The sequence below is a fragment of the Panthera pardus genome, unplaced genomic scaffold (genome assembly GCF_024362965.1).
Source record: "Panthera pardus isolate Hobbes unplaced genomic scaffold, ASM2436296v1 HiC_scaffold_10, whole genome shotgun sequence".
In the NCBI taxonomy this organism is placed as follows: domain Eukaryota; kingdom Metazoa; phylum Chordata; class Mammalia; order Carnivora; family Felidae; genus Panthera; species Panthera pardus.
Genome location: NW_026526655.1, coordinates 11,188,669 through 11,214,753, shown reverse-complemented (window position 1 = coordinate 11,214,753; position 26,085 = coordinate 11,188,669). Strand labels below are relative to the sequence as shown.

The 26,085-nt window shown below is 43.0% G+C and overlaps 1 protein-coding gene across 3 annotated transcripts; it reads right to left on the bottom strand.

Moving 5' to 3' along the window:
• Positions 1-4,143: 4,143 nt before the first annotated feature.
• SLC19A3 (solute carrier family 19 member 3) lies at positions 4,144-25,929 on the bottom strand. 3 transcript variants are annotated; one of them, XM_019445693.2, is made up of 6 exons: positions 25,845-25,929; positions 12,242-12,393; positions 9,665-10,490; positions 7,618-7,810; positions 6,078-6,219; positions 4,144-5,228 (listed from the first exon to the last, which is right to left on the bottom strand). In XM_019445693.2, the coding sequence occupies exons 2-6, from the start codon at positions 12,389-12,391 to the stop codon at positions 5,052-5,054; spliced, it is 1,488 nt and encodes a 495-aa protein (XP_019301238.2). In that variant the 5' UTR covers positions 12,392-12,393; positions 25,845-25,929; the 3' UTR covers positions 4,144-5,051. The 3 variants fall into 3 exon arrangements, with proteins under 3 accessions (XP_019301238.2, XP_019301239.2, XP_019301241.2); XM_019445694.2 differs by lacking the exon at positions 25,845-25,929 and adding an exon at positions 15,939-16,053; XM_019445696.2 differs by lacking the exon at positions 25,845-25,929 and adding an exon at positions 12,504-13,105.
• Between the last annotated feature and the right edge of the window lie 156 nt (positions 25,930-26,085).

Below are 26,085 nucleotides of genomic sequence, written 5' to 3'. Positions count from 1 at the left end.
GTGTGCGTGTGTGTAAGTGAAAGAAGCCAGAGAAAAATAACTGCTGTTTGAGGTCTCTTGTATGTGGAATCATAAAAAGGACAAGATCATAGATACAGGGAAGAGGTAGGTGGTTACCGGGGGTGAAGGTGGGACAAACAGGGGAAGGGGGGTAAAAAAAAAATCAAAGATGCAGAAAACAGCCCTAAGTGATTCTGCTTTTATTCTGCTGTGGCTACAGGGGGCCTGCAGGAAGTTTCTGTCATCCTGGCCGAGCTGTACGGATGTGTATATGGCAGCAGAAGGAGCTCAGGGCTGCTGGGCAGGCCACCGCCAGGCCTGGGGCCTCCCCTCCCAGCCACCTGTCATTTTTTCATCTCCTGAGACTGGTAGGCACTTCCCCCAGACGTTTCAGTGCCCACTGCCTTGTGTGCCTCTTCCCGAAAGGCCCAGTGACCCTACTCATTTGTCAAATGTGGGTCAGGTGCCCTGTAGCGACAATTTCCTCAAGCCAGATCTAAATATTTCACCTACATCAGGGCAAAGGGCTAGAACCGTAACCTTTTTCTTTCTTCTCAGAAATGGTTATTCTCTCGCCATTCCTTTCTTTTTTTGTTGTTTCATGTTTTTTAATGTTTTTATTTTATTTTTGGGAGAGAGAGAGAGAGAGAGACAGAGCATGAGCAGGGGAGGGGCAGAGAGAGGGAGACACAGAATCCGAGACAGGCTCCAGGCTCCAAGCTGTCAGCACAGAGCCAGACTCGGGGCTCGAACTCATGGACCATGAGATCATGACCTGAGCCCAAGTAGGATGCTTAACCGACTGAGCTACCTAGGCACCCCCCCTTTTTTTTTTAAGTTTTATTTTTTATTTGAGCAGGAGAAAGTACATGAGTGGGAGAGGGGCAGAGGGAGAGAGAGGAGAGAGAATCTCAAGCAGGCTCCACGCTCAGTGTAGTACCCCATGCAGGGCTCTGTCCCACGACCCTGGGATCATGACCTGAGCTGAAAACAAGAGTCAGAAGCTCAACCGACTGAGCCACCCAGGAGCCCCCATCTTGTCATTTCTCTCCCCTTACTTCTATTGTTTATGATTTTTTTTTTTAGTTTTTATTTTTATTTGTTTTGAGAGAAAGAGCACGTGTGCTTGCGCACGAGCGTGTGGAGGGGGTGCGGGCAGAGAGAGAGGGAGACTGAATCCCAAGCAGGCTCTGTGCTGTCGATGCAGAGCCCAATGCCGGGCTCGATCCCACGAACTGTGAGATCATGACCTGAGCCAAAATCAAGAGTCAGCTGCTTAACCAACTGAGCTACCCGGGTGCCCCATGACTTCTGTTTTTGTTGTTGTTTCTGTAAGTCATTCTATGTACAAAACGAAGCATTTAAGATATTTCTCCCTAAGGTGCTCTTACCAATCAAGAAAACCTACCCCTTACAAAGCAAACATATATTTTAATATATATATGTTATAATACATTATATTATATATATTAAATATATATATAAATTTTATATATATCTTACATATATAATACATACATATATATTATATATAAATCTTTCTCTTTAATGAGATACCAAATAAAAATTTTTCATTTCAAAATACTCTTTCGCCTTCTGTGTTTGTTCCTTTTAATTATAAATGTGCATTTAGGATATTCATGCATATTGCAAAAAAATGGAAAAAAAAACCCATCAGAACGGTCACGTGTAAAAAAATCTGCAGCTTATTTTCCCTTGTTATTTCTCAAGAGACTAAACATTTTTTTTTTTTTAAATTAGCATTTCAGTTTGGTTATGAGTCATTTACATGGTGCAAAAAGCATCAAAATCCATGGGAAGCTGACACGTCCACCACATTTCTCCTTCCCCCGTGTCAGGTCATTGTTATTAGCTTTGTTTGTCCTTCCAGAAAAGTTGTATGTGTATATAAGCCACTACCCACACTTACATTTACACAAATGAAGAGCTACTACACTCATTGTTTTCCACCTAATGATTTATTCCACCTCATACTTCTCTCCACCTAATGATTTATTTTATAGGCCTTTACCACAATGTAATGATCTTCCTCATTTTTATCCCGTTAATAGTATTACAGGTGAACATATTGACGGACCATAATACATCATCCCTGTCTCCATGTAACAACCGTTAAATAGTTTCCACTCCTGTGTTCTCAGAAACAGTATTGTCATGAAAAACAGTTGTGTGAGTCATTTCCCAGGTGTGCAGTATAGCAATAGTGTCTATTTCTACCAGAGAAATCTATAGGTGGAAAGATACGTGCATTTGTAATTGGGAGTGTGGAGTTTTCCCTCACGGCAATGGAGCTGATTTGTACACGCGCCAACCATCTTTGAGACTGCCCGTGGACCCATTGCCGGAGAACTAAGTGTATTGTTACTCTTCTGGATTATTTTCTAGTCTGCCAGGGGACAAATGGTATCTCATTGTCATTTAATATACATTTTTCTTAGGAGTTCAACATCTACGTGTCTGAGCCTTATTTTGCTTTCTCTGAATTCCCTGTTCACATGCTTTGCCCATTTTTCTATTAGATGACTGATCTTTTTCTTATCAGTTGGTGTTGCCTCTTTAGAAATTAAGGAAAGCAGCTTTAATGAGTTGCAATATTTACTCCAGATTACTGTTTGTCTTCTGGGTTTGTTTGCCATGATTTTTCTCCCACATGTAAGTTTATGGTGTCAATTCATTTTTCTAATTGTCTTCGAGGTTTTATGCAACTTTAGAAAGGTTTGAGGTTATAAATAGTGTTTATGTGGTTTTTCTACTATTTTTGTGGTTTCATTTTTTATATCTGTGTACTAATATATATATTGCATATTGATAAAGTTATTTTATCACTTTTGCACCTAATTTAGTTTTTCTTTGAAAAAAATTCTGCCAATCCTAGTAAATATTCCATTTTTTCTTCCTTTGTATAAGATGGTATCTTTATCATAGTCTAAAATCCCATATAAACTAGGGACTAAATCAGAACTTTCTACTCTATTCCAGTGGACTGTGTCTTCATGTTGCTATGTTATTGTAGTTAAGAGTTTAGTGTAGCAAGTTATTCTCTGCAAATAATTTAATCTCATTTTCCCTTGACAAAGTATTTTCTTGGTTCTTCTTTGTTAGGTTTCCAAGTAAAATGTAGCATCACCCTTACGAGTTCTGAAAAAAAAATGTGTTTTTTCCTCTGGTATAGGATTTAACTTATAAACTTATTTAGAAAGCATGATGTCTTTATATAATTTTCCTTCCTAACCAAGGACAAGATAGGCCTTTCTATATGTTTAGGTGTTATTTTGTAATCTTCAGAAGTGTTTGCCAGGCATATTCATATATGCCTTACACATTTATTAAATTACTAAATAGGTTAAATATAATTATTGTTGTATTATTTTTGTCCTACCATAACTCAGGTCTGTAAGTCCCACGCATCTTCTAAATGGTTGTTGTACCACGAAGGCTGTTGATTGCTATGTATTTACTTTCTATCTTAGTTTTTAGTTGAGTCTTCTGGGTGTATGCTTGTAGTCTCTGGAATAATGATAATTTTGCCTCCTCTAATACAGTTTTTCACTTCTCATTTTTTTGCTTGTCTAACTGTGTTGGCTTATACCACTAGTCCAATCAATTAAATAGGAAGAATAATAGTGGTCATCCTTTCCTTGTTTTTTTTTTTTTTAATTTTTTTTTTTAATGTTTATTTTTGAGACAGAGAGAGACAGAGCATGAGCAGGGGAGGGGCAGAGAGAGAGGGAGACACAGAATCAGAAGCAGGCCCCAGGCTCTGAGCCATCAGCCCAGAGCCTGACGCGGGGCTTGAACTCACGAACCGTGAAATCGTGACCTGAGCTGAAGTCGGACGCTCAACCGACCGAGCCACCCAGGCGCCCCTCCTTGGTTTTGATAGAAGTAGGAATATCACTACTTTTCCCTAGTAAGTAAATGTTAGCTTTGGGGCTGAGTTTTATTTTCAGTCCAGGGATTGGATTTTAGAATTTGGAGAAAAGTATATCTGAAACACAAATCTTGAATCGGCATTCTACATTTCCATGGCAGACTGCTCAATCTGTCTTCTATTGAAGTTGCAAAGGACAAGCACAGATGATTCTCAGCACAATTCATCCAAAAACTAGAAAGACTCTTCAATATTTTTGCCCACATTATTTTATTTGGCACAAGCACTGCCCTTTAAAAATTAGGCGTTTCCCCCACCCTATTAGTATTTTCTTACTTAAAAATACTTAAAAAGTCCTAGAAATTTCTAGTTAAGTTTCTCTGTTTTACACAGAGATCACACGGACACAGCATTAAAACCCCCGTCTGGGGTCATGGTAGGGAGAAAGCTCGTTGTCTCCCCTATGGTCACGAGGAATTGACTGGAATGTCATTCTGTGGATATCCAGGAACGTCTGGAGCTATTCGTGAGGTAGATTTTTAACAACAAAGCTCAGCAGAACACAAAGCGAAAAACAATCATGACCAAATTAAATGGTGCTATTACCAAATTTCAGCTTGTGAATAATGCCATGTTATCGGGATTGAAGAGGGATCCTCAGAAATGGGACCAAACCTTGAAATTCTCTCAGAGAACTGCATGCTATACTGAATAGAAGAAGAAGGAAAATGGCCACGTGACAAAAAATGTCCCATCTCTTGCCAGTTTCAGCAAGATAAAACAAAGATGTGAGCCAAGCAACAAGGTGAATCTAGTTAGTATTTCTGCTCTGGAGTCGGGAACATCAACTCCAGAATGGCTGGAGTTTCTCGTGGTTTGTTTCCATGCCATTTGCATGTCCTAACGAGTAATCAAAACCAGAATTTCCCAGTCCTTGCTACTCCCTGGGGTCCCCAGCACGGACTGTTTGACTGAGGTGATGGGACCTGTTGAATGCATCCAGCTGGGCACATAGACAGCTGGTCTAAAACCGATATTTTGTTGGGGTTTTGAAAAGGTTCCTTGAAATCCAGACTTAGGAAGTGTGTCATTTTGTGTCACTCAGTGGCTTTGTGACCAGGCGGGTCCTTTCTCAGTGGATGCAGTGGTTGCCGTAAGGTTAGAGCTTTGTTTCCATGTTGACGTTCCTGGGTCCGTCTGGGTGGGGCTCAGCTGGATTCTGACATGTAGCAGAGCTCTGTGGCTGCTCTTGGAACTTGGTTGAGCAAATGATGTATATGCTTCTCATTAGAAAAATGCCAGCAATAACCGCAAAATAACTTCCATAAACTAAAAACTAGAGAAAAACAAGTAGAATTAATTAGACACACACAAAATATGACTGTGTCTATTATTGATAATACATAGTGGTGCTGTTGATTTGCTTGCATTATGAGATAACTAAGACCCAGGATCTTAATAGGAGTCATTTAGATTTGCACAATACTTTCTTCTATCTTAGAGGAATCAAGTATGAAAGTGTAAGAAATGCAGTAACTAGGGGTACCTGGGTAGCTCAGTCTGTTAAATGTCCGACTTCAGCTCAGGTCATGATCTCACGGTTTGTGGGTTCGAGCCCCGCATCAGGCTCTGTGCTGACAGCTCAGAGCCTGGAGCCTGCTTCGGATTCTGTGTCTCCCTCTCTCTCTCTCTCTGCCCCTCCCCCGCTCATGCTCTGTCTCTCTCTTTCAAAAATGAATAAACTTTTAAAAAATTAAAAAAAAAAAAAAGAAACGCAGTAACTAAGAATGGGGGTTCTGGAGCCAAGGTTGCTTGGGTTCAAACGCCAGCTGACATGACCAATAGTGAAAAAAACCCCACTAAATCCCACTGATATGTGTGTATGTTTGCAGGACAGTGCGACGCCATATGTAATGTCCCCAAGAATGAATTTTAGATAATGAGGTTACTTCTTACATGCCTTATCCCTGCCTTTTCCAGATCCATACGTAAAATGTGAGATTGGGCTGATTTCAAGTACCTCAGTGGAGCAGGGAAAAGGAAATTGCTGACTTAAGCATTTAGCTAAGCAATTCAAGAAACGAAGGCTTGGCAGTGGTGAGGTTGACAAAAACCCTTTGCGATAACCTGGTTATTCTACACTCCCCGCAACACCCGAGTAGGAAACAGCAATCCTGTAGCTTACCTGAATGCTGATAGGCAGGTTGAGTCCTTTCTGATCTACTACGATCACTGTCATAATGGTCTGGATCACCAGGGCCACGAAGGTGTTCATTCCAAACACCAGGGCATAGCGCTCCACACTCAGATTAACCGCAATCTGAAATCTATCATTAAACGCTGAATTACATTTTTTTGGAAACAAAGTACACGTGGGATTCTTACCTTTAAAAGACAGAAACTGAAGATAAACGTGGTGACTTGTTACCCGCACTTTTTGTCTAAATCTCCTCCAGTTTCGACAAAGGGGCAGAGCAAAGAAAGGGAATTAAAAAATACATTTGAAGGCCGAATTAAAATACAGTTGAAGGGAATAGGACAAAATTCCTCCTCTCCAATTTAATGCTTCCAGAAATGAAACCTAAATGTTCTCAGGTCTCACTCATAACCTGAGAATATTCAACGCTATCTGATTTTTGATACCTTTTCGCAGCAAATTTTTGTGAAAATGTAAGCACCGCCCAATCTACGGAATCGTTTGGAGCGTTATTCTTTTTATTGTCAATTGTATTCACAGTTTCAAATTTTTGTAGGTGAATTATTTATTCATTGGAAGATCAGATCATGTCTGGCTACGCAGCTGAGTGAATCCGTCATTTATTTTTGATAATTTGATAGATTCTGCATCTTACAACTCATGAATGAGTGGCAGATGTATGTTCTCGAGCGCTCTCCCTTGGAACAAAGGTGAAAGGCTTTGGGTTCTGAATATCCTTAAAATGAAAAGAAGTAATGTAATCCTCCCTTAACAATGCCCTCACGTTAAAAAAAGAAACTTGATTCATTAAACTGACATATTTCCATGAAAAAAGTAAACCTGCCAACAACATCAATTGCTTATCAAATATTTTTCACACATTAAAAACCAAAACTTAATACAGCTTTTGGCTCTACCTCTTTCCTGTGACTTGAAATTCAAATGTTTCTTATCTCTTTGGTTAATACCAAAGCTTATTTCCTATAGTCTGCTTTCTCTGCACTTCTATATACGTAACAACACATTTTTCACTGTTAAAAAAAAAAAAAAAGATTTCTGGGGTATACAGTTTCTTATAATTGTTGCATCTACTTCTTTCAAAATACAACTTTTTATAACTTTCTGAGTATATTTTGCTTCACACAAAAGCATATGCCTACAATTACATAAACCAATGAAATCGGTCATGAAATCTACGTGTGATCATTCAAAATCAGGTTGCACCATACCCCGTGAGGGCAAATGGCTTGCAATAAAAATCACGACCTGACAGTGTATCATTGCTTTTGGTTTATGAACCCATAGAGCCTTGTTTTTTTTTCTCTGATGACTGACCTTAACAACATTCAGAGGGCAAACAGTTAAATGAAAACACGGCTTAATTGTGTCCAATTTAATATGTAATCAACATTTAATACTGCAATCGATTAAAATCCTTCTGAAATTCTGAAAGAAACTCTCGAAATGCAACCGAAGGGAGAATATGGCGTGGGTTTAGGTGTGGAGAGACATGGCTGGTAATACTTACGCTGCTATGGTTATAAGAAGCATATAGCTGGACTTGAAGATTAAATAGCCAGCATAGCATACCCAGATGTTGGTTGTGTAATGCATGAGAAACAGAGAGCCGGCACTAATGATGGAGAAGATCGCTAGAGCCAACTCTCCCAGGAGATCCCAGTTGACTTTCACAAAGCCCACGGCAAAGGCGGCCACGGCCCCTGGAAAAGAAACATTAAGGGAGATCCAACACAATGACTTTACACACAGGATATGTCAACATGCTCCCTTCAAAAATCCAGGTCATAGGTAAATCTACAAGATGAATATATGGCTTTCACAAAAATAGTGTGATCCACCTAAATGTGGATTTATCTTTTTCTCAACCGTGCTTTCTTCTGGCTTCTCCCTTTACCTCCTATTCTTCCAATCAGTTTCAATTCGTATCTGCTACATGCCATGAACTGCACCCTGCAGAGGGGCCAGAAAGTTTCTTTACCACAGCAGACTGGGGTACACAGCACACAAACCAGTCAGTGACTACAGGGATCACTGTAGGGCAGGGATAGAGAAGAATGAGACAGCTGCTTAGATAGTACACCTAGCCCGTCCACACTTGCCTTTCTTTATTGCCTTTTTACCGTAAATTTTTTCAATGGGTAACAGATGTGTTGCACTGAGTAGAACCTTTTGGTCTTTATTAGTAATCTTAGTCCTTTAGTCTCCATCTCAGTGTCTTTGAGATCTGGCCTCATTTGGGTGAACTTGATATTGACTTATGGGGTTTAAGAGATTGAGTAACTAGGGCACCTGGGTGGCTCAGTTGGTTGAGTGTCTGACTTTTGATTTTGGCTCAGCTCATGGTCTCACGGTTCGTGGGATTGAGTCTTGTGTTGGGGTTCTGCGATTCGGGCACTGTGCTGAGCATGGAGTCCATTTGGGATTCTCTCTCTCTCTCTCTCTCTCTCTCTCTCTCTCTGCCCTGACCCCCACTCATACTTGAGCATGCTCTCTCTCTCAAAACAAATAAATAAAAAATAAACTTTAAAAAAAGAGATTGAGTAATTGACAGTAATCAGGGTTAGTCTTTATAGTTCTCTTTAACAAAATGAAAGGTATTTATTTTCAAATGACTAATGTTTGATTAATTCCCTTTCCGCATGTGATCCAGGAAAGAACCAGTGCTACAAAGAAATAAAATTATTTTTTCGCCCTGAATTTGGAACATTGGGGAAATAATATCAATAAACCAATTCGAGTGCAGTCCTGATTTGCAGGAATTAAGATGAGGCCTCCCAAAGGAGAGACAATAAGAGAACAGACACTCCATGAGTTTTCTGACATTTTTTGTAAATGTCAGGGTGTGGAAATCTCTTACTTCCTAGAAAATATCTTTAAAGTCTCAGTTGAATTTAAGTTCTCATTTACCAGGATATAAATATTTATTGTAAACTTCAAAGGCAGATTTCCTTCTGACATTAGAATCCTGACTCTCACATATATCCCACTTCTCATTTAGATCTCTTAAGAAAGTTACTTTTGGAGCTATCTGGTGTAGAACCTAAAACTGCTAAAGGTGAGCATGAGCTAAATCAAATCTTTTATTAACAAAACTCTTTCCCTGGTAATCCGGAAGTCGTAAGAGTTTCATCCATTTTCTAAAATAATAAAATCTACTCACTTATATACACGGTGGGTATTTTCTTTTGGATATTAAAAACAATCCTGGAAGAACAAGGGGAGTTATTAGCACCTTTCCTGAGGATGAAATGGAATCTTAGGAATTTGGCTAGATTTTAATCATTTGGTGCCTAATCCTGAGCTCTCGAGTTATCCATTGTAACTCTACCATATTAAATAAAAGTGTCATGGTCCTCTTTTTCTTTTTATCTCCTGTACCTTCCATTCCAAAAAAAAAAAAAAAAAAAAAAAGAAAAGAAAAGAAAAGAAAAAGAGAGAGAGAGAAGATTAATATGCTTTCTGAACAGAACCACCGTGGAGTTGAGTTTAGCAACTGGAGACATAAACTCAATGGGGGTAGCCCATCAAAGGAAGATAAATCAATGTTTACTTACCTCCAAAGGTTGCAACAGCTTCTACTGCCCCATTATAGATGAAAGAATTTTGGGATGGTGCCTTGTAATCCCACAGGATTTGAACATAGTTCAGAATTTGGTTAAAACCTGCTGTGGAAAAGGCCCACCACAGAGACCAGTAAAAAAGATGATGTGAGGAGTAGCATCCCTTCAAATCTTGGAACCACTGCACAAAAACACTCAAGGCGACATTTCTTGGCACCGGACTGCTCACCCGCCGACCCTCCAGGGTCCGTGAAATGGTGGGTATTTCTGAAGTGGGTTTCTCTTCGCCGCCTGGTGTGGGAACCTTGTAAGTTTCATCTAACACTGCGGGGTTGTTTGGTGGCTTTTGTACTTCTTTGCTGGGCTGTACATGAAAAAACATGCTCTTCTCAGGCATTGGTAGGAACAGGGAGGAAAGAAGGGCCACACAGACAGAGGCCAAGGATATGACGTTGAGGTGAAAGTACGATAGTCTGGCCAGGGATACCAGGAGCTGGGCCAGCACCGAGGCCACCGTGTAGGCCACCAGGGTGACGCTCCTGCAGTAGCCGCTCACTTTCTGGTAGTGCTCCGGGCTGACCACGCTGTAAATGTAGGCATAGTAGGCCACCTCGGTGGCGGTGACCATCCCATAGAAGAACTCTACAACCTGCATGGCCCTCACTCCCTGGCCAAACAAAAGCAGCAGCCAGGTGATGACGAAGCTGATCCCCTGCAGGATAATGACTGGCTTGTAGCGGACGTAGTCGGTGACGATGAACACTGGGAGCAGCAGTGCCAGGTAAGAGTATGTCCAGATGGGAAGGATCTCATTTGTGATCTGTGAGGTTGAAAGATGGATCACGTGACCACGAAGCGCCAGGAGGTGAAAGAGATAGAAACCTTTTTAGGTAGTACATTGCTATAGTGTAGGTGGCTCGCCCACTATCAAATTCTGCGTCCAGTTGGATAGCATAGTGTTCGTATTAGCGAAGAGCACGACAGAAAACGGATTTTCAAGGAAAAGACAGCTCCTCCCCCTTCTCTAAAACCAAACCAGTTTATCAGTTTATGCGAATCCCACCAGAATGTATTTGCTTCATGAGCAATCCGAACTCTTTTAAAATTTAAATAGTACGTACATTTGAGTTAAATTAGTTAACAATCGTTCAACAGACACTTCTGGGGTTTTCAGGCTCTTAAAAATATACCGTCGCCTTCCTGTTCAAAGGTTTTAACGTGAGACAAAGCAGCCCCAATGTTAGAAGAATCGGACAACCTTTACGTTTATTTGATCCATCACCACGTCATAAAAATCCAGTCTGATGAGTTCACGCGAAGACAGCAAAGACTCAATAACCTTGCAGAATTACAAAGTGGGAACAAGTAATGCACAGAAAATTCGGTGCCAAATTTGCTGGGCTCCTTAACCTTCTTCTCTCCCAATGCTACTGGTTGATCTCTGCTTGCTCAATTCTGGCCTCAGTTTGATGTGGGCATCACACGGCTATCGTCAGAAATGCAGGGGACCTCAGTGATCATTCAAAGAAAGGAAAGACCGACCAAAGGAGTTGATCTTTGGGGCAGGATGGGTGTGGCTGAGACTCATTCGCACCAGCCTTTGTCCTGTGCCTCTCTGCTGTCTACAGCAACCTCCATGGGTCCCAAGGTCAATGATGAGAAACAGTTCAGTGATTTGAAAGGCTAGTGGGACTGAGCGGCACCTCTCAGCATGGGTGCATTAACTGGTCTGTAGTGGTCACAGAAGCAGCCCCCAGCGAGTTCATTGGCTGGTTTTGGACCTGTCTTTGTCCTTTGTTTTGTCTTAGTCCTGACAGGCTTCCATCTGGACAAAACTGGAAACAGAGTCGCCCCTAACTGATATTACATCACCCCACAACAAGTTTGCTTTCCTGTCCTTCGCACCTCACCACCAAATAATTAGCATCAATTAGCCTTCTGGGCAGAGTTGCACACCCTGCAGTGTTTCTCATGGCTATGGCTGGAGCTTACAAAACCAGCCCACGGTAGCGCTCCCATTGGGTGAGTGCATTTTCTCATTGCCCTTGTTATAAAAAGGGAGGTGAATCTTTTACGTAAGAGAATTCCGTCTTCAGGGGAAGCTAAAACTGGGAGATAAAGCTGTTAATGTCTCACCTGCTGGTTAATAGTTTTTCAAGACTGAGTAAGTGTCCTACAGAAACGATGCAAATCTTTACCAGATCCTGCTCCTACCTCGGCAGCCTGAAAGTTTCTTAGGACTGGATCCTGTGCCTGGCACAGACTTGGCTTTAGGATTTGTTTAACAGAATCCATTGAGACCTGAAAGTTACCATGCGTTGAGACTAATGGTAGGACTCCACAAGAGTTAAGATAGTTATTACACATATAGCTATTACACATATTACACACATTGCAAGTGTGAGGAGGAAAGAGTAGTTTGAATAGTTGTATTAAATGACAAATACCATGAAAATAGGATCACTGAGGTCAGTGTGTTAATGTCTCAAGTTGAAAGAAACCCTAACCCAAAGTCCCGTCCAAATGCTGTAAAATTAAACCACGTTAAGATATGTATATGTATCAATTTACCTCTGAGCTGGTCAGGTTTTTATCTGGTCCAGATAAATACGGGACTAAGAAGGGTTCTGAGGGTCTCATCATGGAGAAAAATCCAAATAAACACAGGATCACGGTGGGATAAATCCAGGAATGGCTCGGTGAAGCTTTGAAACAACCCATTGCTGATCAAATGGAAACAAAGCCAAAATTAGCTGATGGTTAATTATTTTCGGTATCTTGGATATAAAGAAAACCCGACTGCTAAACATTTTGTGAAAGGACAAAATTTCACCTATCTGCAGTTGAAATGGATAGGTGAGTGATGAGTAAGTGTTCTCAGATATTCCTTAGGTGCGCCAGTGAAACCCTTCTTTGTCAGCGGGCTTGGTCCTCACTATTGCTGGGACAGGGTCATACTTCCCTAGTGTTCTCCATCACAAACATGATAACGAGTAGTTACTAATAAATGGTAAACAATGGGTTAATCAATGTTCGAGAGTAAGTAAAACATTGATTGGTGAATTACTGGTGTACATGTGGTAGGTGAAGTACCTTCCGGAGGTCAAATGTAACTTAATACCCATTTAATCGATCAAGTTGCTACGAATCTGCCCACTATATTTTGCACCGTGACCGTGAAATCTTTAACACGTCGAATGGCACGTCTTTATTCACACATTTATCTCTATTACACTATCCCTTGATTAGTATTGTGCTTGACACATAACGGACACCCAAGATACTTTTGTTAGGGGTCTCCAATCTGAGAATTTATAATTCTTCAGTTAAAAAAAAATGAAACCAGGTACAGATCCAACTGGCCATTTTTCCATGTTTCCCCCGTTTCCCAGATTGATGCTAATTCTATGTTGGGAATGAAAGGCATTGCTTTGTAGACTGTTATTCTGCTTTTCATGACGACTGGGTCCACTTCTTGTCTCAGTCTGCAGCTTTACACCCCTCAGTGGAGCAGGCAGCTCATTAATGGTTTATACTTTCTTCCTAACCCACAAATGAGATTGCTTGAAGTTCAAATTTCAGACAAAATGTCCAATGGATTATCTGCAGTAGGAAAATTCCTTCTTATTCCTTCCTATTTTGGATCAAGCTTTACTTACAAAATATATACATTTTTGGTGGCCTTGGATGAGGTTAAGTTCTCTGAGATAATTTATAGGGAGGAAACTAACTTGTTGTGAGTATGAGGCTTTTCTGCACGTTATCTAATTAAGTCCTAATAATAGCTGTAAAATATACACTATTTCCCCAAATTCCCAGGTGAGCTTATGGGAGATCCAAGGTGTCCTACAACCGGCTTCAAGCCACACGGTCAAGATTTGAATACAGATCTCCCTGACTTCTCTCTGGGTCCCTTCTCCTGCTCTACTCTGTCTCATTCTGGTGGCCCTATTTCACTGGGCTTACTATTTCACTAGTAAGCTACTGACAACCTCCCCTTGCAGTGAGGGGAGAAAGTGTTTTCACGAACACATTTGTCTTAAAGATTATGACTTACTACATAGAGCTTCCCAGGTCAATTGTAGTTTGAAAGTGGACCCAAGAGAAGGAAAGTAATGCTCACTCCAGAGGAGCAAGTCATTGAGTGAAATTCCAGAGATCCAGGAAGAGGAAGAGGGATGTGGGGAGGGGCTATTGGGTCACACCATGGGTCTGCCACCCACCCCATTTTTTCATAAGGTGACCTCAGACCGCTGCATGGTTCCTATCTGGAGTTAAATGAGGGGAACACTGTCTGTTTATGTCAACAAAACCCCCAATGAAGCAGCGCAGAGACAATGGAAATCAGAATTTGGATGGGATCATAATTGCAAGTGAGGCTGACAATGTGAAAATTTTGCCAAGAGCATACTGGGTTTGACTGCCCTCGGCCCTCAATGCTTGGGATTGATCTCTTCCTGAGTGGTTGCTAGAAGCTCCAGAGACCTGCTGGGGCCTTCTTTTTTTTGTAAGTAACGTTCTCGTGGAAAAGTCTAAAAGTCTATCAGAGGTCGGCAATTCTTGAGGCTTGCCCGTCTTTCAAAGGGTGGTCTTAATGGGGTAATATCTGTGGACTCCACGTCTAGAATATTCTCTCCATCTATGTTGACCATGGATTGTCCACTGACTTCAAGTCGTCCCCTTCATCTTCTCCATGCATCTCAGAGAACTAGCACTGCTCTCAGGGCTCCCTGGGCTGTTAAGAGCCCTCTGGATTATCTGCCCCTTCCTCTCTTAACTGTTCTATTATGCTACCCAACTGGACTTGGTGAGGAAGGTCACACAGAAAAAGACACTGTATGTCCCGCTAGAGTGTAAGCAGGAGGGCGGGGTGTTTTGTTTGGTTGGTTCAGTGCTCTAAGCCTAGTGCCTAGAAGAGTGTCCAACACATGGTATGACTTGCAGAAGGAAGGGGATGAAGGTCAAACCTCGCCACTGAGATCTAGTAAAGATTTGTCCACATTTCCAGAATGTACTGCTAGCTGCATCAGGTAAAGGTGAGGGAGGTCCTTAATTCTACAAGCACCTTGCAGTTTAGTTGTGCATCTGTAAAATGGCGTCATGATGCTAACTACGTGTGCGGGCTTTCCATGAGCATCAGGTGCCTTGATATCTGCAAGGGATTTGGTGCCATGTTAGGCATAGGGTTGCTGCTCAAACACAAGGAATTTCTCTTCCCTTTGCTCTTTTTCAGCTTCGAGGATCCACAGTGATTCTGGCTTAATGAGGAGAAAAGGAGGGAAGGTGTCTGACCTTAGCTGAAGATAATGGGAAATATCTGGGGAGCTCATCCCTGCATCCTAGGAAGCTGGGCTTCCTTTCCTCACCCTTTTCAAGCCTCTGCCCCACAGAACAGCAAACACATGCTCCAAAGCTAGGTTTCTGGCCAGAGGAAATAGAAGGCATCTAACCAAACAATAGCAGGTATCCATTAACCAAGAAGGACTGGGCAGAGGAGTTCCAGTTTCCTGGTTTAATGGCAACAGGAGCTCCCAGACCCTTACCAAGGCCATGTCTTGCCTAGTGTCTATTCTTCAGGGCCACAGCCATTGTGACTGCCCGTTGGGAGACTTCTCAGAGGCGAATGGCTGTTCTTTCACCTTCCCCTACCCCAAGTTCTCTTTGTCTAGCACTAGCTTCTTTCCATAATCCTTTCCTACCCTGGTCTGTTAACAAGGACTGTGTGAACTTGACTGGCATATCAGATGGCCCGGGAGCTTCGTGGGTCAGTAGGTATGGAGGCCCAGGAGTCTGTGTTTATACACACAGAGATTCTGACACAGGAGGCCCAAGGACCACTCGCCCGTTACTCAACCCCCCAGGGACACCGGCTCCACGCCACAGCCTTGGATCTTAACAGGGTGGAGGGCGAAGTGGATGGAAACCGTCCAGGGAGCTTTTGCAAAACTACATGTAGACACATAAGACCCTGAAATTCTTTTCTGGCTCTCTAGGGCCTGAAGAGTCCAGGACAGGTGGAAAAATCCTGAGGCGACCGTGGTGTTTTGAATATGCCTCTCACGCTCTGTCTGCCTCGACCCACCAACCCTTTCATGTGCACACATCACGTGACCCGTTCTGTCCCATTCAGCCCAAATCTGTTTCTAGCAGGGACCCTGGAGTGCCTGTATCTAGCACTGAATCAACAGCAAGGTTCTGGCTCCTTCAGTTATCACAGCACACAGGTGGGTATCTGAAATTCTCCAGCCCAGCATGACCTTTCACCCACCTTCTGAAGGCACTGATTTATTTTTTCTTCCTTATGTAAAAGCCCGCAACTCACACGGGTAAGAGGACAACAATCTATCAGCTATTGTTCGCTTGCCTCCTGCTTCACACCAAGCATCGTATCCGTTATTGTATGAGACACAAGCATTGTATTAGACATTTAATGATTGTCTCTAATCCTTAGAACGATCCTAATTATATACATTATATGTATTTATCTATAGTTATTAGATTTTCATATAACACAATAATCATATGCAGATATTTATTATATAAATAATCATATTAGCTATGATTATGTGAAATAAATATACATATAATTATATAATATGTAATACAGATTTATTATATATTTTTTTAACTTTTTAAAAGTGTTTATTTTTTGAGAGAGAGAGAGAGAGTGCAAGCAAGGAGGAGCAGAGGGAGAGGGAGACACAGAATCGGAAGCAGGTTCCAGGCTCCGAGCTGTCAGCACAGAGCCTGATGTGGGGCTGGAACCCATGAACTGCGAGATCCTGAACCTGAGTCAAAGTCGGACACTTAACCGACTGAACCCCCCCCCCCCCCCTGGTGCCCCTAATTTATTATATTTCATATTATGGGTTATACAGTTGACCCTTGAACAACACGTTTGAACTGCATGGGTCCACTTACAGGTGGATTTTTTTTTTTGATAAGTACAGTACAGTACCGTAAATCTATTTTCTCTTCCTTATGATTTTGTTCTCTAGCTTACTTGATTGTAAGAATAGAGTATATAATACATATAACATACAAAATAGGTGTTAACCGACTGTTTTGTTATCAGTGAGGCTTCCAGTCAACAGTAGGCTAGTAGTAGTTAAGTTTAGGACGTTTATTACGTCAAAAGCTTACTACGTGCATTTTCAACTGCACAGGGCATTGGCATCCCTCATCCCGATGTTGTTTGAGGATCAATTGTAATTCCATATTTTTTACATGTCTCTAAAATGTCGCCAACTTCTCAGACATGGGAATGGAGCCTCCTCATGGCTCATGGCCACTCCGCTAAGAAAGGTTAAGATTGAGTTCAGGATCGGGTCTGTTGGTGCCACGTCTGCATCTTCCCTCTACTTGGAGGGGTAGGCATCTCCTACTTCTGTGGCACCATTTTCACCTCCTGGACGTTTTCCTCTCATTTCCTCGCCAGCTGTCCCCAGAGTCACTGTCAATGTGGCCCCCGGGTTTCCAACCCAACAATCCAGGTACTGCCCAAATCATTCTCTCCTCCTGGAGAAACCTCTGGCTAATGGTCTCATAAAGTCTGGCGGTATTGATCACTACCTTTTATTTTTATCTTATTGAAGAGATGCTACTCTTTTCTGTCACCAAGACGATGATAGTGATAATCAGATTACACAGTCTATACTTTTTTATATTTGGAAAATTATCTGATTTTTTCCTCGAAGACTTTGTAGGAGATAGAGGAGACGGTATTGTCCTCATTGTATAGACGAGAAAATTGAGGGCCAGAGGCAGTCATGTTTGTGCAGGTTTTCACCTTTAATGAACATTAGAGCCTGGACTTTTTTTCCTGTACTTGCCTGTACTTGTTTTTTCCAATTCCAAGTTCAGTAATCTTACCCCTTGCGTGGAGAGGCCTGGTCGTACCCTCAAGATTCCAATTCCTTGTTTGTTTTGGGAGAGTGTTTTTCAGATTGTGGGTGTCAAGAACATTCAGTGAGTTGTAAACAGAATTATTTTTTTTTATGTTGCAGAAAAATATATTAAAAATCCAAGTGCACCACGGAGTGAGCCTATTTTTTTCTGGGCTTCGTTTGGGTTATCAACATATAAACATAGAAAAATGATCACACCTTATATTATATCTTTCTGTGGGACACAGTCATAGGGCTAGAAGTTGCACAGGAGGGGACGCCTGGGTGGCTCAGTCGGTTAAGCGTCTGACTTCGGCTCAGGTCACGATCTTACGGTTCATGAGTTCAAGCCCCGCATCAAGCTCTCTGCTGTCAGCGCAGGGCCCACTTCAGATACTCTGTCTCCCCCTCTCCCTGCCCCTGTCCTGCTCACACACGCTCATTCTCTCTCAAAAATAAATAAACATAAAAAAAACTTAAAAAAAAGAAGTTATAGAAGAAAATATAGGACGAAATGTTTACACATGTCCCTCAGAAGCATACCTGTTAACATCATAGAACACCTGTTCTGTCTCCAAAGCACTCAGCCTCCACAGCAAAGCACCATCATGGAAAAGACTGTCCTTTTGCTACTTTTCCACTGATAATTAATTTTGACCCTGTAATATTATCTTGCCCCTAGAGAACACTCTAAACTTTCCTTCACTTCACTGACTCCAACTCAAGGTCGTGAATTGTATTGATTTTCGGACTTGATGCCTCTGAAAGCAAGATGTTGACCTTTCCCCTTTCTGTGCTTAAGATAATCCTTCTAAAAGTTGCTCCTGCAGTCATAATTCTCACATATTACTCATATGCTCCATTACTATTTTTTTTTTTTTAAAGGCACAAGAACACTATTTTGGCAGGTGGTTGAAAGAAAATACAATACAAGGACATTCTCCAAAACAAAAGTCAGCTTATCGGACGATCATGGCTTGAAATCTAGAGCGAAAATGCCAGAAATAACCAGAGAGGCTCAATGCATCAGCTGCTCCTTCTGGAGGCAACTTGGAGCCGTAGCTGAGTCAACCACCGAACTTACCTTGGTTGGCGGGGCCGCGTGGGAAAGCGCTTCAGAGGGGGAGCTCTCCCTAGCAGCAGCCGCTGGAAGAGGCGAGCGCTGAGCATGCAATTCGGCTTCACCCCCAGCTACCGCTCCCCCCCACCCCCCACTGCAGGGTGCCAGTGTTCTCCCTGCCCAGTGGACTAGAGAGCACTTACTTCCAACCAACTGCACCACCTCCGCAATTCCATCACATCACGTGGGCCCCAGTAGTAAATGGTCACGTGCACTGTTGGGGTTATCAGCCAGCACCTGTGACCTTGCCTGAGCTCTGGAGGCCACACTTCTGCATTGGGAAGAGACCCATCTAACTTATTTTGGAAGTGACACGCTCCTTTCTCTTTTTGGTGGCAAGAAAACAGTGATTATTTTTCATTAACGTCCACCAGGGACCCTTCAGCCAGGTCTGCAGTCTCTTCTCTCAGGTGCTACGTGGGGTCCGGTTCTGGAAGATCTCATGGTTTTCCGGCCACCTCCCTTTCTTCAGGGTATTGTGGGATGCTGTAGCCTTCAGAATGAGAATCCCTTTGTTAGTGTATCTAAACCAACTTTGTTTTAAGGTGCTCGGAGACTTTTCTCCATCTCCTAAAAACTTCAAGGTTTACTTGTGTTTCAGCTATGATCAGGTTGGGCTGGGGCGACTTCTCACTAGTTTTGTTTTCATCTGCCTCGGAACGATGTCTTTTTATGCATCTTCTTACGTGTTTCCAGTCTCTTGATATCAGAGTTCATGTTTTTGTCTTCTCTTTCATTCCAATCGTTACCACACTGTTGACCTTTCCCCACTCCTACTGTTCTTTAACCACAGCCTTAAATCTTTCCAACTGGCTTTTCCATACGAATGTGCATAGCTTTACCAATAATCTCAAGTGTTCTTTGATTTATAATATTGTCCCTGAAATTCCCAACTTTCTTATATTGGCTGCAAAAGAGTGATACTCGTCACTATCATTCTATGGTAGGGCGAAAAGGAAACTTGATTTTACGGTTGCCAGGATCCCATTTGGATCGGGTCGCAAGGTAGACGTAGCACTCACATTTTCTGCTTGCTGAAGTCTACAGCCATCCACTTTGCTGTATTTCCTTCAGTTAGTTAACGTATCGACTCACTGTGTGAACGAAACCATTTCCATATTTGTGCACACAAAAGTTGTCACGTATTGTTTATCTATGCCATGGGGGACCCCAGTGGGTCCAGGCCAATGTGGACTTTATCCAAACTGCAAGCCCTGCCAGTGTCCTGTTTCCTAAACGATAGGCTATGCGTGTGCACCTGTAAGTCTAGCTGTAAAAACTTTGTGGCCGCAAATATTTCTGAGTGTATATTTCCATTTGCGTAGAACAGGCAACTATTCAAAAGCAAGAACCACAGACACCGGCCCATGCTGGTGGGCTTCCTGGCTCCTTGGGGAGTGGACTGGGTAGACTTCTTAGCTAGGGGGACTCCAGGTGATCAGATTCCACCACCCACTTCGTGAAGATGGAATTCTCCTCCCACAGCCAAAGCTTTCAGAGCTGTGAGCTCCCTGATGCAGGGGACAAGATGACCTAGTCCGAGTAAAGATCTTTTCCAAACCCCGTTTTCCAAAGGTTTCTTATAACAGACAGCCTGGAGTGTCAGGGACTTGGTCAGTGGAAAGGCATCATTTTATCAAATCCTCCTTCGTGCTTGTTTTGAAGATATTGCCAGAATTAACCGAGGTGCCAACTGAGGAGAAAACTATCCAGAATCCCCAGTCTCCACCGAATTCCTGCCCAGTACTCCCTATTAAACATTCTAGTCATCTCAGAGAGGATACCTGACAAGTCAACTGGCATCTGAAAATGGGCTGGCCTCATTTTCACATTATTCTCCAGAATGTTTGCTGCAGTCAAAACACCAATTTCAAACAACAGAGCACCAGACTGGTCGTTTAAAATAACCATGAATCTTACAACCTCTAAATGCCAAAAGACTTGGGCAGCTGGTCCAGAGAGATGACATTTGCAAACAATTTCACTCCCCAGGGTCCAAAGCCTTTTTAAAAACAGAGTTTGGGAGGTATTTGTTACACTTTCCAAAAACCCATCTTTCAGGTTTTCAACACTGCTGGCCCAAGCCCCTCACCAGTCAGAAGCAAAGCCAAAGTCTGATTACTGAAAACTGAAATGTATCCTTTTCACGGACAACAGAGTAGAACAACATCCCGAAGTTACGCCTTTCGATCTACTTACTACTTACTTACTAAAGAAGAGAATATAACTTTGAGCGAAACGTCCAAATAAGTCAAGGAGCCACAGCCTGCTTGAATCCAGGCAAGTTGATGCTGGAAGAGTATGGGGAAATGATTCCAGGGAATTGCTTAATTACTGTTCCTCTGTTGAAAATCAGGATCGGAGGTCGGTTTCGCCCTACTGTATTTTAGGCTTCATCTGATTTAAAACCTTCCTTGACCTCTACTTCACCCCATACACAAAAACTAATTTGACATAATCAGCTCTAGAAACCACAGAGTACTGTCTAGAAGAAAACGTCTTTATGACATAGAGGTTGGGAAATGTATCACTGAAATGACATAAAGGACTCAGCTTAAAAGAAATGAATTGATAAACTGCATTTCATCAAAAAACCGTATCTCCTTATCAAGAGATACCATGAGGAAAATGGAAAGGAAAACTACAGAGAAGACTTTATGACCACTAGAATGCTTAAGCACAAAAAGACTAGCAAACCAAATGCTGGCAAAGATTTAGAGCAGCAGAATTCGTACACATCGCTTGTGGGAAAGTAAAATGCCACCAACAACTCTTTGGAAAACCATTTGGAAATCTATACAATAATTCCATATAGTCACAATAGTGAAAACACAGGAAGCAACCGAAATGTCTCCTAAACGGTGAATGGGGGTGGAATAAACAATATTGTGTATTTAGGCAACGAATGCTGATTTAATCAGCAACATAAGAAATGAGCTATTGCAAAACCTTGGTGAATATTTAAAAAGTTATGCTCTGCCAAAGAATCCAGGCACAAAACTGTGATTCCATTAAGGTATGTAAAGTCCTAAAGCCAGCAAAAAATAACTTACAGTGATAGATACTGGATCAGTGGTTGCCTGGGGGTTGGGGGGGGGGGGACGGGGAGACAGTGGAGGGACTTATTGCAATAGAGCACAAGAACACAAGGGAACTTTCTGGAGTGATGGAATATCCTATGTCTTGATGAGATACAGATACATGGGTGTAATTATAAACATCCGAACTTAAAATCCATATTTTATGTTGTATGTAAATTATATTTCAAGTAAAAAAAACACATCGTACTTCCCCTCCCCACTCCCCAATCTTTAAAAGCATTTCATTGTGGGGTGCCTGGGTGGCTCAGTTGGTTGAGCATCCGACTTCGGCTCAGGTCATGATCTCACGGTTCGTGGGTTCGAGCCCCACGTCGAGCCCCGCGTGGAGCCTGACCGAGCCCCGCGTGGAGCCCGACTGGTTTCTGGGCTGACAGCTCGGAGCCTGGAGGCTGCTTGGGATTCTGTGTCTCCCTCTCTCTGCTCCTCCCCTACTCGCACTCTGTCTCTCTCTCAAAAATAAATAAAGATTTTAAAAAATGTTTTTTAAAGCATTTCATTGTGTGGGACCCTCCCTAGCCCTGGACTTTGCTTAGTGTTGTAAGCACTAAGGTTTTTCCAAATTCTACCAGGGACAATCGGAAAACAGAACAGCATCTTTCAAATTGGGTCTGTCCTAGAAAATTTGGAATGGAAAACAGTGCCCACAGATCAAAACTAGGACAGACCACAAACTTTGTAAGTCTGGCCACATAGAATACGCTTCAAAATAAAACAGAGGGAATCAGAGTTACCTGTTCCTTTTGTGTCCTGAGTTTGTTTCTTTCCAGAACTAAATCCAGTTTCCTGCCTTCAGATTCAGCTGCAGCTCCTTCCTGACGTCCCCTGCTGGGAGTCCTAGTCGCAATGCCCACCCACCCCTCCGGGAGTCTAGAGTCCTTCAGAACTGAGCTGTCAACAGCAATGGATTTATACAGCAAAGCCCACCCCCTTCTTGAGACACTAGAACCCACCCTCTTCCGCAGACATCCTCTTTTGGAATCTCATCAGAAAAAAAAAAAAAAAAAGAGAAACCGATCTTTGTGAGACACAGACAGTTAGGGAGTTAAACATATCAAAAACACTCACCTGAAGGTTAGTACTAAAATAGTCTAGGGGCACCTGAGAGGCTCAGTCAGTTAAGCGTCCAACTTTGGCTCAGGTCATGATCTCACAGATGGCGAGTTTGAGCCCCGCGTCTGTGCCGACAGCTCGGAGCCTGGAGCCTGCTTCGGATTCTGTCTCCCTCTCTCTCTCTCTCTCTCTGCCCTTGCCCCACTCATGCTCTGTCTCTTTCTGTCAAGAATAAATAAACGTTATGAAATAAAAATTTAAAAAGACAAAAAGAGAAAAAAATAGTCTAATTTAGTGTCTCTAAAGTTTTGTATTAAGTGACTCAGACCCTCAGAAAACCAAGAAGCAGTACTATCTACTGTCAGCCACTCATAATCCTTTATGTATCCCCCCCCTGAAAAAAAAAACCATAACAAAAACAAACACTAGGGCATCTTTGCTGAAATTAAGCAGTCCACACAGCTTCAAAAGGTGTGAATTAGGTCCGTAGATTCAATATGCAGACCAGAATAGTTCTGCTTTTGGTCAAAACCATGGCAACAGTAGATACAAGTGATCTTTAAGAGACAGGCTTCAGGGGCGCCTGGGTGGCTCAGTCGGTTAAGCGTCCGACTTCAGCTCAGGTCACGATCTCACGGTCTGCGAGTTTGAGCCCCTCGTCGGGCTCTGGGCTGATGGCCCAGAGCCTGGAGCCTGCTTCCGATTCTGTGTCTCCCTCTTTCTCTGCCCCTCCCCTGTTCATGCTCTGTCTCTCTGTCTCAAAAATAAATAAACGTTAAAAAAAAATTAAAAAAAAGAGACAGGCTTCAGATTCCATTTTGTCCTATATGGTGTCATTCTGTTTTGCAAATGCGTGAAACATCTGCTGATGAATTACTCAGGCCTCTCCAGGCTGTTTCTTCTCTGTTTGTCTGCGGTTAGATCAATCTAGTCTCAGGTGTAGCTGGAGGGCTAAAACTGGCAGACGGCTTACATGGCAAGTCAACTGACCATGTCTGGCCACTGAAATGCCCTGTGGGCAACTAGCCCAACACCTGTGGGTAGCTAGCTGTGTGGACCCGGCTAGGGAAAAAATTGTGCTGCAAGGAAAGACTATGCATAGTTTGAGCTATTTTTCAACTATATAAACTGTAGTGACCAATACCAATATGAAAAAAAAATTTTGTTTACTTTTTTTAACTTGCATTCATTTTTGAGAGACAGAGACAGAGCATGAGCAGGAGAGAGGCAGAGAGAGAGACAGAGAATCTGAAGCAGGCTCCAGGCTCCGAGCTGTCAGCACAGAGCCTGATGCAGGGCTCGAACTCACAAACTGTGAGATCACGACCTGAGCTGATGTCAGCCGCTTAAGCTTAACCGACTGAGCCACCCAGGCGCCCCTAATATGAAATAATTCTTGACTACAGACACGCACATGAATTCTATCCAATGAAGGGACAGACCTCTGCTCCCACCCCCATGGAAAACCGGTTTTACCTCTCAATATTACCGATCTAGAAATATACCCATTCTTTGCGTTTTTCTTTGATCTGGTGGTAACAGTATTACCAGTTTCCTTATTTATGAATTAATAAAACTTTTAACAAAAATTATCCTTTTCCAAAAATTATCTTTTCGTTCTTATTACCATTCATCATTATCTCCAGCCTATCCAATTGATTCTTCTGAATCTAAATGATTTGCTAATAGTTGTTAATTACTGAATATAGTATTTAATATTTTGACCTCTTACCGCAGACCTTCCCAGCTTTAGGCTTCTCTTTTTCATTCCTCTCTCTCTCCAGGTTTGGTGGCCGGTGTGGTTCAGCGACAAGGGGGTCTGAAGCTCAAGTTCCACCTCCCCCACCCTCCTCTCCTAACCCCACCCCTGTTTGTGGCGTGTACTTATAACCTCCCTCAAGTCAGCTCTTAAAATGTGGATAACCACACCCACCTCCCACTGTTGTCTCAGGAACGGCTCAGTCTGGTTCTCCGCACACATTAGTTGCTCAATAAAGCTTCCTTCCCATCTGCCTCCGGCAAGCCACAGAGCAAATTCATCCAGAATGAAAACAGCTTGGCACTCATAGTTCAGGGAAGAGTGACTTCAGAAAAGGTACACAGTAAATAACTTCACCTCAATTCATTTGAATATTCCTCCTTGAACTGGATTCACCATTCCCCAACCTTGAGAAACCACTGACGATCTCTGACCAACAATGACGGAGCAAAGTCGGTATTTTTGCCCTTTTCAGCTACTACGAAGACACATTTGGAAGTTGGTTACCTTTGGGTCTATTTAAAAGATGTACCTTACTGAAAACACCCCTTTTTGCTTTAGGAGATACAAACGTGTTCCAGGCTTGGTGAGTACTTCCAGAAAACATTTCCTTCACCCCTTGCACACGTTAAGCACCCACGCCACAACCACAAGCCTTTTGCACATTTACAGCAGCAACACTGACTTGCCAACTAATTGCTGTGCATGTTCTTTCATGAATTAGGCCTCCTTTCCAGAAATATCATTGTAAGGTACGGTTGTGTTTTCCTTTAATTTCAATTATGGTAGTCTCAGTAGAGGGCGGGGGTGGGGGGGGCGGAGAGGGCTCTGCCCTTCAAAGTTCCCGGCTGCTGCTTCCCTCACCGGGAGCCCTGTCTCCCTTCTTGGATTGGGATTTAGAATTCTGCGCTGAAGTTTCTTTTCGGTGAAAATCTGTGCACGCGGGTGTAACCATGGGGGATGCTGGCCCTTTCCCCGAGTCGTAGTCTTAGTCTGCTTTGCAGATGGCTGAAAGTGAGATTCTCGCCAGACCCGCTTGGGCGAATCTTCAGTACCGAGTTGGCAGGAGAGCGCAGGGGCCGCGCAGCACGAGGCAGCCCGGGGCGCGGGGAATCCGGGCGAGTCCCAACCCGCCCGCTGCAGCGCGGGGACGCCTCCTGCCCGCCCGCGCGGCCGCAACCGGGGAGAAGGGGAGCGCTGCAGCCTAGGGGTGATGGTGTTTCGCCCAGGAATTCGCCTCCCGCACAGGCAGTCTTACCTATAGGAGGGGGCTGTTGCTCGCCAAATTTCTCACATCCCGGGAGAACGAGCCCCCGGGAAGGGCCCCCTTCCGCCGAGAGGCCGTCCCTTTGGGTCTGGCCAGGAGCTGAAGGTAGGGGCGGGGGAGGGAGCCTGCCACACATGAAGCCCCGAGGCCCCGCCCCACGTTTTGCATATGCTAATTATAAGAGGAAACTCTGAGAAGTAAATCTGAGGTCTGAGGTCTGAGGGCCAGCTCA

Bases quoted from the DNA above. Each gene is read 5' to 3' on its own strand.
- SLC19A3 (XM_019445693.2), bottom strand. From the start codon at position 12,391: ATGGGTTGTTTCAAAGCTTCACCGAGCCATTCCTGGATTTATCCCACC. The intron at 10,491-12,241 runs GTAAATTGATAC...TCAACCTCACAG, and splicing joins AAAACCTGACCAGCTCAGAG to ATCACAAATGAGATCCTTCC. The intron at 6,220-7,617 runs GTAAGTATTACC...GTTTAATGATAG, and splicing joins CTTCTTATAACCATAGCAGC to ATTTCAGATTGCGGTTAATC.